Here is a 15,288-nt window from a genome sequence, read left to right on the forward strand (position 1 = left end):
ATGACGCTGCATTGGATTCAATGGATACCGAGGAAGAGATATTTTCTCCTCGCAACCACAGCTTGGACTCGAATGTCAGACGGCCTAAGAGCCTGCGCAAGCTGAGGTCGCATTCCGGTTCTAATTCCCACATAACTAGAAACAATCTAAGTGTACGTCGCAGTACACGTAATAGAATGCAGACTTATGACAATCTCAATACAAGCTGGATTCTGGGTACAATACATCAATTATATGTAACATATAGAATACTAACTCATTATGAAAAATAGGAAAATAGAAATTCTTATATTCACTGCCAGTATTTATAGAAAATTTATAGTATAAGTTGTACATTATAAATTTTCAACACTAACAGTGAATATCGGAATGAATCTTTAGTATTCATAGTTAGATCTTATATTCAAGACTGTCTTAAGTAAGATAGTCTTAAGAAGTCACGAATCAGAGGATCATATTAGTGTCTTAAAACATTCATTAAAAGTTTGAAATAAGAATCTACTATGAACACACAATCCTTTTTTAGTTAACCTTTAACTGCTAATGCTCTGTGTATACAGTCATTACATGTACTCACTGTTGCATGTATTTAGAACTAGAAAATATAGTTCGAGTAATTAATATATATTTTAATTATTATAACATTTTGATTTATTTTTTTTATAATTGCATTTTTCAAATGTTTATTAAAATTAACAGGAACGCAAACTTTGAAAGGATATCCTATGTTTCAACAACACCCTTCTTCCTCGGATAAAGAGATGGTAGATGAAGTCCCTGGTAGAAAACGCGATGTTCGAGACCGTATGCCCTTAAAATCTCGTGAAAATCATCCACCTAATAAAACTCCGACAAGACATCTTAGGGATAGAACAGAACATGATCGACAAAATAGTAGGGAACTTCGAACTAGAGTTGATCGTGATCTCAAAGAAAGAACTGAACCGGAAAAGGATAGCGAACAAACGAAACCAGCGAATGAGGAGAAAGATACTAGGTATGTAATTTAATATTGAATGCTTATATACATACTTTAGTGAAATATAATATAATTAACATTAAACTGTTTCCTTAGAACAAGAAAATCTGATAGCCCGAATAGATTTAGAGAAGGTCCTGTAACCAGATTATGCGGAAATGTAGTTGAGAAAACTGAGAAGCCCAAAGTAGAGCCAGAGGAGGCAGATGTTAGCTCACATGAAAGTGAAAAACCAGATAATAATGATAATGATAATTCAGAAAACGAAGACGTAAGCAAACTTCTGCATCTTATTTCCCTATCGTTAAATGTTGACCTGTAAATTTATGTATCTTTTATTTACATTATTTTTTAGGGGTTTGAGGATATGTACACGCGCATTAAGAGGACAAGGCGCACGACTCAACGACAACTGCCAAGAGGTAAGAAGAAGATTCAGATTTGCCGGCGCTACAGTACAATATCCGCATATTTATTCCAAAATATAAATGATTTATACATTTATTTATATATGCAGTGGTGGATAGTGATCTAAGCGAATCTTCGGATTCTCCTGGGCCTAGAAAGTACAGTTTACGTCAAAAAAAGCCTACTGTAGATAGGTTTCAAGCTAATGTAGAGCCAGTTAGGCGTTCTATTAGAGCTCTTAGAAGTGTTCTCAGTAATTCGATGAGAAGAAGGAAACATAGAAGTAAGAGTACGAGTTCTGCTGATTCCAGTGACTCCGAACCTCAACGTTATGATAAGAAGAAAGGCAAAAAAGCAAGGTATTATATCACGAAACGTTTGTTGTACAATGTCTTTATTAATTCTGTGTAAATATAATACCATTTTTTGTAGTATCCATTGCAAATGGAGATCATAATGCTCGGTGTTTTTTTAATAGATTAGTTTAAAAAATATTTAAAAATTCATGTAACTTTCTTAACTATTCTAAATGAAAGATTTATATATAATTTTACAAATCTGTTTGTTTAAATATTTTATTTTTGTAAATATGTAAACACAAATGCATGTGTGGTAGTGATATGTTCAAAAATTTAACTTTTAAACAAATTAATGAAATTTAATAATTAGAAATGGAAATTAAAGTTTAAAATTCATATTTCAATAAAAAAAAGATATAATAACAAATTTTTTTAATTAAAATTTTTAAGTTCGGGATATGAAATCTTATAATTTTTAAACTTATAAAACTAAGCGTTTGTAATAAAAAAATGAGACTTTAACAAATTCATCTTTATTCAAAATGTATAATCTCATACATTTTTATAAATGAAAAAATATACTGAATGTCAGTGCAAAAAAATATGCACTACTTTATTATAAAATTATGATAAAAAGAAAAACGAGTTTGTTTGTATCACATATTCTAACATATTCCATCATACTTCTACTACAACTCCTAACAATTTTCTTTAGAGTAGGAGCTATGATAGGAGCATGTTGGAGCATGTGTGATATGAATAAACCTGGGTATGTTTTATGGAATAATTCAGAATGGATTCCGATCGGAATTATTCAATTATTTCCTAGATTTCTATTATATTTTTTAGGAAAAATGAAATAATTCCGATTTAGATCATGTAACTTTGTTCCTAGAGTGAAAAACGTGAAAAGTAAAATTTTGTGTGTATGTGTGTGTGTGTGTGTATATATACATGTGTATGGGTACATACATACATACATAAAAATGTCATTCACTTTTCATGTTTCCACTCTAAGGAAAAAGTTACATGATTCACTACCCAGAATATATTCCGATTTATTCCATGATAAATGTTCTGATGTGTCGAATTTAAAAAATCGCAAATAGTTTTTTAATTCAAGAACGAAAAGACATAACATCTCTTCTGTGGATCGATTTTTATTCTAAAATAAAAACATTTTTTTTGTTTTATGTATGTGTATGTATATATAGTTAACACGAAAAAAAATCATTTTACTGACTTGTACAAATATGCGTTGCGAGTCGGGAGTAAATTTTGTCTGCGTTCGATTTTAAACAATCACTGCTTAACGAAAAAATGATATATATGACTGCCAGGCTATTACGAGCACCTTTCCTCTCAAATTTTTGTAGAACTAAAACGGCGTGCTCACTTATTTTTAAAATATTCACAATTTAAAAAATCTGGATGCACACACACACCACACACACACACACACACACACATACACAGTAACCTCCATTTACACGTTGAGGGTTAATAAAAATATCAATTATTTTTACAGACAATCGGCCATACCACAAGGCGGTCCACCAGATCGAAAAGCTGACATAAATCCCATTACCTTAGATACTAACATTAGATTTAACGACGTTGGAGGTCTGGAAACCCATATTCACTGCCTTAAGGAGATGGTCATCTTTCCTATGATGTATCCAGATGTTTTTGAGAGATACGACGTTACTCCACCGAAGGGTGTTTTGTTTCATGGCCCGCCAGGTACATATAATACATTAAATTAACAAACCTATCGTTTTAAAGTGTAATATAATAAAAAACTTATTTTTTATTTTTGGGTAATTTGGACGTTTATTTTAGGGACTGGAAAGACACTAATAGCTAGAGCACTAGCAAATGAATGCAGTCAAGGCAACAAGAAGATGGCATTCTTCATGAGAAAAGGAGCGGATTGTCTGTCAAAGTGGGTTGGAGAATCAGAACGACAATTGAGATTATTGTTTGAACAGGCTCAACAAATGAAACCGTCCATAATATTTTTTGACGAAATAGATGGTCTGGCACCTGTTAGAAGTACCAAGCAAGATCAAATACATGCTAGTATCGTATCCACACTTTTGGCACTTATGGATGGTCTCAGTGATAGGGGACAGGTAATAAAAATAATGTTCTTCGACAGTACAAATTAAACTTTAGCCTTCTCATGAAAATGCTAGTTGACCTTGGCTTTCTAATTGGTTTCAATTGCAATTTTTATAAGAAGAAGTTATAAGCTTTTTGCTCATTTTTCATTTTGGAGAACTGGGCTTGTTTTAAAATTTATTCATTATTGCTGAACTTTTCTACCTCAGAAATTATATTAGATTTATATGGTATTTTTAGAATTTTTTTATCTTTTTCTTTTTAATTGTTAAAGGTTATAGTTATCGGTGCAACGAACAGAATTGATGCAATTGATCCAGCTCTGCGAAGACCTGGCCGTTTTGATCGTGAACTCTTTTTTCCCCTACCGGCTATGAAAGAGAGATTAGAAATCTTGAAAATTCACGTTAGTAAATGGAAAAATCCGCCATCCGATCAATTATTGGAGATACTGGCGGAAAAAGCAACTGGTTATTGTGGCTCAGACTTGAGAGCTTTGTGCACCGAGGCAGTACTGCAGGGATTACGGAGAACTTACCCACAAATTTATATGACAAATGACAGATTACTGCTGGATCCGGAGAGAGTTGAAGTACGTTTAGTATAAAAAGAATAATATCAATATATAATCGAAATTTTATATTTTAGAAGTTGATATTAACTATATTAATTAACAGGTAAAGAAACGTGATTTTATGCAAGCAAACGCTATGCTCATTCCATCATCACATAGAGTAGCTCCATGTGCAGGAAGAAAATTGCAACCTTTTATGGAACCGCTATTAGCACCTCCATTAGAAGAATTACTTAATTTAATAAGAGGAATATATCCTCAAGGTGTAAATCCTGCAATGGCAAAGTAATTATTCTTTACATATATATTATAACATTTCACATTATAATCATAAATAATATTGTTAATCAAAATATGTTCTTATAAATTGTTCTATAATTGTGATTTGTTTTTATAGAATGAGAAATGCCAAAGGTATCCATCGCCCAAGATTATTAATTTCGGGTGGCAGTCTGTCTGAGGGTCAGGGACCTCATTTAGCTCAAGCATTGCTATATTGCATGGAACATCTGCCAGTTCAGATTTTAGATGTCAGCACATTGTTTGCTGAAAGTGCTCGATCTCCGGAAGAAACTTGCGTGCAGGTTGTATAATTTACTATATTAAATTTTTAAACTTATATATTTGTCTACAAGTTTTAAAGCTTTAATTTCATAATAATTGAAAATTATATTGATAAAAAATAATAATTTGATTCGAAATATAATAAATATCACACATAAATGAAAAATTAAACTATCTATTTTAATTTTTTTATTCATATGTGATATTTATTATATTCAAAGGAAAAGAAATATTAGTTAGAGAGTTAAATAGATAAATATTAATAATTATAAATATTGTAGGTATTTAATGAAGCGGTTAGGAATGTACCGTCCATAATTTACATTCGATCGATTAATCAGTGGTGGCCTCTCGTGCCAGAAACAGTGAAAGCAGTTTTCCTGTGCCGTATCGCAGCACTAGATCCTTCCTTACCAATTTTAATTCTCGCAACGAGTGACGCAACGTATCAAGATCTTCCCGATCAATTAAAAAGCTTATTCAGTGAATTACGTGGAGAGGTGTATTCTATGAAGACTCCTACCACCGAACAAAGAACGAAATTTTTCCGGCCCATTTTTGTTATTCAGTGTCTAAGACAGCCGCAGATCAAAAGCAACAAAGTAGAGGTTTTAGAAACACTGCCATTAGCGCCAGATCCGTTGCCAAAGAAACTAACAGAAGAGGAGAAGCAGATCATGTACGAGAAAGATGAAATATCTCTGAGAGAATTACGAATTTTTCTGAGAGAAATATGCGCTAAATTAGCGAGAAATCGACAGTAAGTTTAATATTATATAAATTATTTTCAGCTTTTTTCAGAGTATATCAGAAGAGTTTAATTGAATAATGTGTTTCAGATTTTTCATGTTTACAAAACCGGTGGACACGGAAGAAGTACCGGACTACAATCTAATAATAAAGCAGCCTATGGATCTAGAAACGATGATGACCAAGATCGATATGAACTGCTATTTATGCGCCCGCGAATTTCTTGACGATATTGATCTCATATGTAGGAACGCTCTAGAATATAACCCAGACAGGTCAGTAACTAAATCAGAATACAATCTTTTTAAAATTTCTCGCCAGTCAAGGAAAACAATCATACGAGTCTTTGTGCGAGAATTATCTCCATTACAGAAGCAGTTATTGATATTGTGCTATAACTTGAAGTTCTTCTTTAGCAATATATACTGTCTTTTTCTATACTGACATTTCATATTGTGTGTTTTCATGTCAGCTTACGTGATAGGCCTTCCCTCGGAATATTAAAGAGGTAGTTGAGCTTTTTGCTGTTTATCCGTAATGCTGTTATCGCTCCGTAGATAATAGTGGTTTTCAATTTAGAGCGCACCATAATCGTTGTTGTTTTGCTAGACACACCATTATGACTAATTCACCACGCATCATTGAAGACCACTCCCATTAGTCATCATGCTTTCTATCAATGGAATGCTAGAATGATTTTCTTTTTTATATGCTAATAACACATTACGTTTTTTTTTCATAGGGATCCTGCAGACAAATTAATAAGACATCGAGCGTGTTCTTTGCGTGATAACGCTTATGCTTTAATAAAAGCTGAATTGGACTCTGATTTCGAGGACAAGTGTCGTGAAATATCGAAGAATCGTCGAATTTTAGAAAGCAATTGTGATAATGATGAAAGCAAAAATTCCAAGCTGGAATCTAATTCCACGAACGAACGAACAGACAAAAAGGAGTCTATAAATTCTAGTCACTCTCTCGTTGTGAACGGAAAGAAATTCGGTAGTTCGAGGAAGCGTAAAATACCCGCTTGGGCTCGCGGTTATGTAAAGAAGGTTCAAAAGAAGAGGAAGATCGCTTTCGAGGAGAATGTTACTGAAATAGTTGCGAATAAATCAGCAAGCAATGAAACTACTAGTATTGATCTAGAAAAATTTCAAGAATTCGAAACTGAGGCGAATAACGTTTTGAATGGGCATATGGGATTGTTTGATAATACTGATTCAGAGAATGATTCGCAAAATGAAAATTCAAAGGGAAGTCAAAACTGCACTATAACCGATCAACGAATAGATAATCTTGATCAAATGGAAATATGCTTCATAGAGGAAGACAAACCAATGGTGAATGGTGATTCGAGTTCGTCATCTCGACGCGAAAGCATGGACGAATTATCATTCGCCATCGAAAGTGATACTAGCCGAGATAAGATTGAAGAAAACGAGAAAATTGTAGTTGATAAAAGCGAACTTGATAATGCATGGCATTTTACTGTTGAAATAACAAAAGACTTTCCTGTCGAGGTGTTATGCGATATTTATGTGCAACTAAGCAGATGCGTTGGGAAATATGCTCAGAAATACGATAGAAAATCACTGCCAAAGGTAAATACTTTGTATTGTAAAATTATGCTACAGAAACTATATAATTTAATAAAATTAAAATATATTGGTTAATTTAACTAGGTATAAATGTATGTTAACAAACATTGTTACTTTCAGGACTTGCTCAAGGAAGTGGAAAAGTTTACAGAGTACAAGTCACAACGTCAGTAGAGTATAATACACAGGTATGAAAGAAAATGCATATTACTAACAAGACAAACGTATTACATTATTACGCCATTGTGACACCTTCAGCAACACATCGGAAGGTCTTTTTTTGTATATTTATACTGATCGTAAAGCTGGATATTATCATTGTTGTATCAAATGGAACTTTGGAATCCTATATTTCTTAGTTATTATACTGCCAATTTTTAGATGAATAACAGCATGTATCTGCAAAGTTATTGCATTTGTGTAAGATAAAAAGCAATTTTAGTTGATTATTAAGTTCCAGGTATATTAGATTGGATTTTGTACATATTCTAAAAATACTGTAAATGTCTAATCAAGTGATTATTTGATATTTCATACAAAAATAAGATAATATCATGAATCTTAATTTTATATATATAAGGCTAAAAAAGTTAGAATGCCGTTTTTTATTGCTGCCATTTATATATTTTTTTTTTATAAAATTAATTTGATTTAAATTTAATAAATGGCTTCTGTAAAAATTTGATTTATTATTATTGGCTTGATAATGAAAATATTATCATGTTTAAAGCTCCTGAGTAGTTATTATAGCCATATTGAATTGTGACGTCAGAAGCGAGAAATGACACGTTAATTTTTGTTCTTTCGTACCATTTGTAAATAAAGACAATTTGGACAAAACAAAATAATGAGATTGTTTTAAAACAATTGTAAAAATAGATGAAAGCTATTCTCATTCCTTTCTGACAGTCAGTAAATAATCTTATAAAGTGATAAAAGGCACGTGAAAGTAAAAATAGTGTACGTATACACATAAATAAATAAATAAATAAAAATACTGAATAAAAATACTTAATATGCCTTTTATTTTTTTACAATTATTGTCTGTCAGGGGGGATAAAAAAGCTTCATCCATTTTTAAAATTATTTTAAAGCGATCTCAGCGTTTTGTCTAAATTGTCTTACGAATGGCACGTAACAAAAATTAACGTGTCATTTCTCGCATTTGATATCACGATTTAACATGGCCATGATCACAATTTAACTACTCAGGAGCCTTAAAACTTAATATTTTCGAGATTACATCATTTTTATATATCATAATGGATGTGATAAAAGTAATAAAACCAAATAAGATAAAAGTAGTAAATTGCTAACATTCTTGCATAATATTCCTTCAGAAAATAACTCTTTTATTTCTAAACGTTTGTTCAAAAGATTCCAGATTAAATAGAAGATTAAATAGAAGATCCAATTAAAAACTTATCTGACAATATATAATATGTATAACGCAAGAGAGGATACAAGTTTTTAATTTAATCTTCAGTCACTTAATATATACATACTTTATATGTATACAGACACATATACACATTTTGCAAAATATATATTTTTCTTTCAAGTAATTACATTATATTGATCATACAGGGTGAGGAAAAAATACCGGAACCACGAAATATCTCGAAAAATATAAGTTTTATGGAAAATTGTTTAAATAAAAGTTGTAACGTTTGAAAAGTTTATCTACCGGTCTTATCTTATTTAATCTTGAGTGGCATTGCCAGTCATATTGATTTCTTTAAATGGAAATCTCTACTTAAAACCTGACTTGACCTTAACGATGCTATCTGAAGTTAAACTAATAAGATAGATAGATTTTTTAAACCCTACAACTTTTACCTGAAACAGTTTTCTATAAAGCTTATATTTTTTGACATATTTCGGGGTCTTTCTGTATATTTTCCTCACTCTGTATAAGAGATAATAAAAACACAAGAATTGGTACATTGTGTACTTAACAATTTTAATTTAATTCAATCTTTATGAAGCAAAGATATTAATATAGTACAGTGATTGTTCGCAATTTTGTATAGCGGCTTTTTTTATATTATCACGAGTTTTTTCATTTTATTAAACTTTATTACTATTTAGAATTATTCATCTCGAATAAAAATTTATCGGAGAGAAAGTTAAAACATGAAACGTTTTTTCTTACATTTGTTACATACATATACTCTCTAAATCTTTTGGAGTAAAATCATCTCACTCCAAAAAGCTGAAAATTGACCCAGTCTTGAAAAAAAAGAGAGAAAATATAATATTTTTACTCTTGGAGTAATAGATTTTCATTCTTTAGGAGTGAGATGAAAGAATTTCATTTTTTTAGAGTAAGATTTCACTCTTAGAGTCACTCCAAGGAATACAGTTTCAAGAAAAAAGAGTGAGATCTCATTCCTTTGGAATGAATCTCACTCTAAAAGAGTGAAATCTTACTCCAAAAAAAGTGAAAATCTGTCTTGTTCAGAGTAAAAAAAGTTCATTATTTTTCAAAATTGGCTCAATTTTCATTCCAAAAGATTCATAAAGAGTATGATTATGGTTTTCTCTTTATCGTATCGTGTATCAAAATGTATCTCGTATTACAGAATGTATCAATTCAAATTATTACTTATAAGTATAAGATGATACACTTGACGTATAAAAACGATCAAATCTTATTATCTCAAGAGAAAAAATTCAATACAAAGTGTTTTAATATTTTATATAAAACATTAAATTTTTTAATATTAAATCACGAAAATTATATTCGATGTCTAAATAAATATGAGATAATGAACATACATCTATATATGTAACAATATTGTTCATCAAAACTATCTTTCTAACTGAATAATTGCTTCAGTTAAATGTGATCTTTTTCTTATGTGATAGTAATTTTTGATCTATCCTTTTCAGTTCATATGAAATAACTTAAGATGTATTCAAAATGTGACTAGTAATCTGCAATTTAAATAGACCAAAGTTGTAAAAAGGATAAGGTTTTACTCGTTGAAGATGGAAACAGGGCACTTAATATACACACACTTACACTATTATAAATATGAAATACCTCGATAAAAAAAAATATATATATATATATATGATGCAGTGGCGGCTAGTTAGTCATGTTTAGAGCGGTTTCGAAGACTCTTAAAAAGTGAATGAAATTTAAAAAGTGAAATTTAAAATAGCAAAATTAATCGTTCGCGCGTTAGATCTCCAAAAGTGAGCCGCAACAATTAATACATGGCAAGTGTTTGGATTGGGATTTAAATTGGCGACAAAAAAAATTTACCTTTTTTACTAAATTTATTAGAAGAAATGAGTAATATCAAATTTAAAATTCGAACCGGTAATGGAAAGGAATATTATATAAAACGTTGAGACTTCCAGTCGATCCTAGGCACTCTTGAATATCTGGCCGTCGCTCTACAAAATATCCCAGAACTATCGCACTTTCTTCCACTTAATTTTCTTTTTTATTTTTCTCGACTTTTTAATTTTCGTATCTATCCGAAAGTGAGACAAATAAAATTTTTAATAGATAATCAATTTTATAAAGCTGTATTTTAATTTAAGAAAAAAAAACTGCCGTTCTTATTATTCAGAAATCCAAGTATTCATGCTTGAGAAGAACTGTGACGATTCTGGGAAACTTTGTGTTATATGTACATGTATAAATATTAGCGAATATTTAGGATATAACTTGCCTTCCCCAGATTCGTGTATTGGTTGTGACTTGCTGTAATTGTGAACGATTAGTTACCAGATGAAGTCGTATGCGACGAGACGAAAACTCGTTTTCACTTAATTAAGCTGTCCCGAACAGCCTGAAAAAAGCAGATTCTCTTCAATAACCATTTAAACAATACATCGGAGGCAACATACATACAGGGCGCAATCCATCCTTTGCTGTTCAAATCATACAATCGAATAGGAGCTATAGTAAATAAACTCTGTCAATAAATCTCTCATGTGATCCACGAGTAATATCTTAGGGATACATCGTTATTGTTAAGATATAACGTTTTTCGTTTGCAAGAGCGTGATTTAAGAGGTAATCTACAAATTTTGTTAGTAACATATCCGTTTCTTGCGTCAGGTGATGCATTCGTAGCGAAGAAATTTTTGTAGTTAGCATGATAAGAATTCGTTTCGTTCGGCGATTGGATCGTTCGTCGAAATTCGATTGTATTACTTGCGAAATTTTCTAGTAAGTAGAATCGAAAAGACTGAGGTTTAGGAAAGAAAAAAAAAGAAACGCTCGCTTTTTTCCCAGCGTTCGTATTATGCATATGCGATGTACACACATTCTCGATTCTCAACCCCATTTGAAAATGAAGAAGGATGAAAGGGAAAGAAAAAGAAGAATTGCTTTACGTGAATTATTATTGATTCTCTCGCGACGGGGATCAAGTATCCGGTATTTGCCAAAGAAGCTAACGACAGATAATGCAAGACCTCACTCCTGCATATACATAATTATAACTGTTGCAAAGTGTTCAGATAAAATACGGAAGTTACACCGTTAACTCGCAGTCGGACGGATGTGTATATATAATTTTTCTTCTAGCGATCACAGATTTACATTCCGCACTCGAAGTCACGAATCCGAAAGAGACGGCTGCTGTTCTGCGATTACGTTTTTGGTGCTCGTCGGTATGCCGTCGTTTTCGCAATACCACCGCATGAAAAAATCCGCGTTATACGTACATATACATATATGTATAAACAATGTATGCACTATCGAATCGAAAAGTTATCTTGCAAACACTGCCGATTACGGACGAGCGACCACATTTATCTATTTCTCTCTTTCTTTCTATCTCTTTCTCAATAGAACATCCCTTAAGACTACTCTCTACGAAGAATGAAGTATTAACACGCTCGAACTTGAGCTGTAGCATATCAAGTATCTGGCAATTTTTTCTACTGACAATGTACGCACGCAGAGTAGATGGTAGCCTTAAGAATTTAGGCGCATACACGATGAAGTTGTAAAAGATACGGACGAAAAGCGACGAGATGCATCCACTGCCTTATTTATTTTATCATATAAGTAATACATTTTATTGTCATATATTATAGTGAAATAAAAATTTCGTAATGTAACCGATTTATTGGCGATTTATTTATATTCCTTTCTGTCTGTTCCTTTATTTTTTATCAGGAAGGAAATTGGAACATACGAGCGTCGTATCGATACGAGAATCGATCCGTGTGACTTTCCATCTATTAGCTGACGATAATGTCAGGAATAATGTTGAAATTGAGTAGTAGGTTCTCATAACTTCGAATAACACTTGCGTAAAAATTCCAGTGACAATATCGATTGTAAGATCACCTCAGGATGTATGAATAAATCGTAGATTTCCACTGAGAGACATCGATGATAGTAATTGATATTTTTACATTGATTATATTGAGTAATTGATATTTTTACATTGATTGTATCGTATCACACAGAAGTGGAAATAGATCGGTTTAGCTTTCCCCGAATTCTTGAAAAAGACAAAAAAATGTCTGCCACGATGAAAGATTTCTCCTGCATCGGAGGGCTGGAAAAACATATTAGAATTGTGAAGGAGATGGTCCTATTCCCATTGATGTATGGGGATGTATACGCTAAATTCAATCTCAGACCACCACGTGGTTTATTGTTCCATGGCCCTCCAGGTAATGTCAAATACTTCATCATGTAAGATGGATCTCTTTTGCTTTTATTCTTCTAGGAACGGGAAAGACTCTAGTAGCCAGTGCATTAGCAACAGAATGCAGCAATTCCGAACGTAAGGTCTCCTTCATCTCGCGCAAAGGTTCTGATTGTCTTAGCAAATGGGTCGGAGAAAGTGAGAAGAAGCTCGAAAAGATTTTTTCCCTGGTCGGTAAAGTTTGATCTCTTATAATTCCATGCCATTCCATGCTCTTATCATTTTAATCTGTTCAGAATTTAATAATAAACATTTAAATTTAAAATTAACTTTCTTCAAAACTTGACTATTTTGAACAAATTGTACTGTAAAATTGAATCTGTAAAAAGTCATATTTACAAGAACCAATACAGCACAGAAATATTTCAAATATTTTAGAAAATATTTTCTGAGTGATAAAAAGGAAAATAAAAAAAAATATTTCTAACAAATTTTTAAGATATGTTATTAAAAATGTTACCATGAAAAAAAAATCATTTTAAAATATTTCTAAATTTTTTAAACAATATCTTTTCAAGTATTAAATGTTTATAAATTTTTTTTTTAAACATTTTCCAATATTTTATTCCCGTAGAATTTCCATAGGAAATGAGCTTCCTCCATTTCATCTCTAATTCAAAGAAAGAAATTATTTTCTTCTCTAGGCACAACAAACAAAACCATGCATCATTTTTTTCGACGAAGTCGATGGTCTCGCGCCTGTGAGATCTAGTCGGCAGGATTTTGTTCATGCCAGTGTTGTTTCCACTCTTTTGGCCCTGATGGATGGTCTGGATAACAATTCCGAGATCATAGTGATAGGCGCGACTAACAGAATTGATGCGATAGATCCCGCTCTGAGGAGACCCGGCAGATTTGACAAAGAACTGTATTTCCCTCTGCCTTGCTACAGCGCCAGAAAAGAGATACTTTCGGTATCGTTCTGCTAGTAAAAAATATCACAACAATGTGTAAGAAAAAAGGTAATGATGAAGTGGAAAACGTTATGTTTTTATATGGGGATAGGTGCATATTAAAAGCTGGAAGCAGAAACCAGCGCAAAAATTCTTAGCGAATCTGGCATCGAAAACGCTAGGATTCTGCGGCAGCGATCTACAGGCTCTTTGTGCTGAAGCAGTTATGTGCTCCGTTCGTAGAAATTATCCACAGATCTATAATTCCAAGTCTAAGTATCACATCAATGAACGCCATCTCAAAGTAAGACACTTGGTGTGACAATAAATACTGATTTGATCCTACTTAACAAATAAAATAGATTACAGAAAAAAATAGACTTTATATAGAAATAATTTTTATGTAAAAATATATACACATACGTTTCATATACATTATATTTTGTACATTTCGTACTATTCTTACATAAAGTAAAACATCTAATTGCAAGAGAAATATTTCTTATCAAGGTGGAAAAAGAAGATTTCTTGAAGGCACGCCAAAACATCGTTCCTGCGTCGCATCGCATTATCATTGCCCCAATTAAGAACTTATCCTTCAGAATCCAACCGTTGTTGCACGAGGATTTGACGGGAATCCTATCGCGTTTACAAACACTTTGTCCAACTGGCATGCTGACTTCCGATAACATGTAAGTGATATGAAAATATCCAGGGAAACGAAAATCAAATACTAATCCACGTGAGACCGCAGTATAGGTAAAGCCATGTCCAAATCGAGCGGCTGTCCGCGAATTTTGCTGTGCGGTGAAGATGATTCCCACACTCGTCATCTAGGCCCGGCATTGCTGCACACCCTGGAACACTTGCCATGTCACATCTTGGACGTTACGACGTTGTTTGAGGAAACGGGCAAGGCGGCTGAAGAAGCCATGATACAAGTAGAAAATAATTATTTCGTGTTTTTGAGCAAAATATCAGATGACAGTCATTTTATTGTGACAGAAGATCAAAACCGCGCGACACACCCTACCAGCGTTGCTGTATATGCCCGGGGTCTTGACCTGGTGGGATCTGGTGGATGAAACGGCGAGAGTGGTTTTTACCTCTTTAATACGTGGTCTCGATCGATCGGTGCACATGCTCGTGCTAATGACCGCTCACTGCCGACACATTAATCTGCCATCGGAGGTTGATATCCTTTCTGTTTTTTTTAATATTCTCTTGTTTTTTGAACATGTTTAACATTTTTCTGCCCGTGTTTTGTATATATTTAGTACATCAAGGTTTAAAAAATTATAATTCAAAATTGGACCAATGAGAATAAATATGACTAAGAGAAATCTTATTTTCGATCAAAACGGATTTAAATATTTCACAATAAAAATTTATATATATATATATAT

At 32.5% G+C, this 15,288-nt stretch overlaps 1 protein-coding gene across 1 annotated transcript in view; it reads left to right on the forward strand.

The window, feature by feature from the left end:
- LOC108685025 (ATPase family AAA domain-containing protein 2-like) overlaps nucleotides 1-15,288 on the forward strand; it is a 17,985-nt gene that overhangs the window by 799 nt on the left and 1,898 nt on the right. Inside the window, exons 2-22 of the mRNA XM_018189634.1 lie at nucleotides 1-216; nucleotides 700-997; nucleotides 1,076-1,250; nucleotides 1,335-1,401; nucleotides 1,497-1,746; nucleotides 3,215-3,429; nucleotides 3,529-3,821; nucleotides 4,085-4,402; nucleotides 4,488-4,669; nucleotides 4,782-4,968; nucleotides 5,230-5,708; nucleotides 5,788-5,973; nucleotides 6,465-7,048; nucleotides 7,420-7,486; nucleotides 12,773-12,954; nucleotides 13,011-13,159; nucleotides 13,634-13,903; nucleotides 13,995-14,186; nucleotides 14,393-14,574; nucleotides 14,637-14,823; nucleotides 14,888-14,977. Of these exons, the coding sequence (XP_018045123.1) occupies nucleotides 21-216; nucleotides 700-997; nucleotides 1,076-1,250; nucleotides 1,335-1,401; nucleotides 1,497-1,746; nucleotides 3,215-3,429; nucleotides 3,529-3,821; nucleotides 4,085-4,402; nucleotides 4,488-4,669; nucleotides 4,782-4,968; nucleotides 5,230-5,708; nucleotides 5,788-5,973; nucleotides 6,465-7,048; nucleotides 7,420-7,486; nucleotides 12,773-12,954; nucleotides 13,011-13,159; nucleotides 13,634-13,903; nucleotides 13,995-14,186; nucleotides 14,393-14,574; nucleotides 14,637-14,823; nucleotides 14,888-14,977 (4,749 nt within the window). The 5' untranslated portion in view covers nucleotides 1-20. The remainder of the gene's footprint in view (nucleotides 217-699; nucleotides 998-1,075; nucleotides 1,251-1,334; nucleotides 1,402-1,496; nucleotides 1,747-3,214; nucleotides 3,430-3,528; nucleotides 3,822-4,084; nucleotides 4,403-4,487; nucleotides 4,670-4,781; nucleotides 4,969-5,229; nucleotides 5,709-5,787; nucleotides 5,974-6,464; nucleotides 7,049-7,419; nucleotides 7,487-12,772; nucleotides 12,955-13,010; nucleotides 13,160-13,633; nucleotides 13,904-13,994; nucleotides 14,187-14,392; nucleotides 14,575-14,636; nucleotides 14,824-14,887; nucleotides 14,978-15,288) is intronic.

Source organism: Atta colombica, unplaced genomic scaffold (assembly GCF_001594045.1).
Source record: "Atta colombica isolate Treedump-2 unplaced genomic scaffold, Acol1.0 scaffold142, whole genome shotgun sequence".
NCBI lineage: Eukaryota > Metazoa > Arthropoda > Insecta > Hymenoptera > Formicidae > Atta > Atta colombica.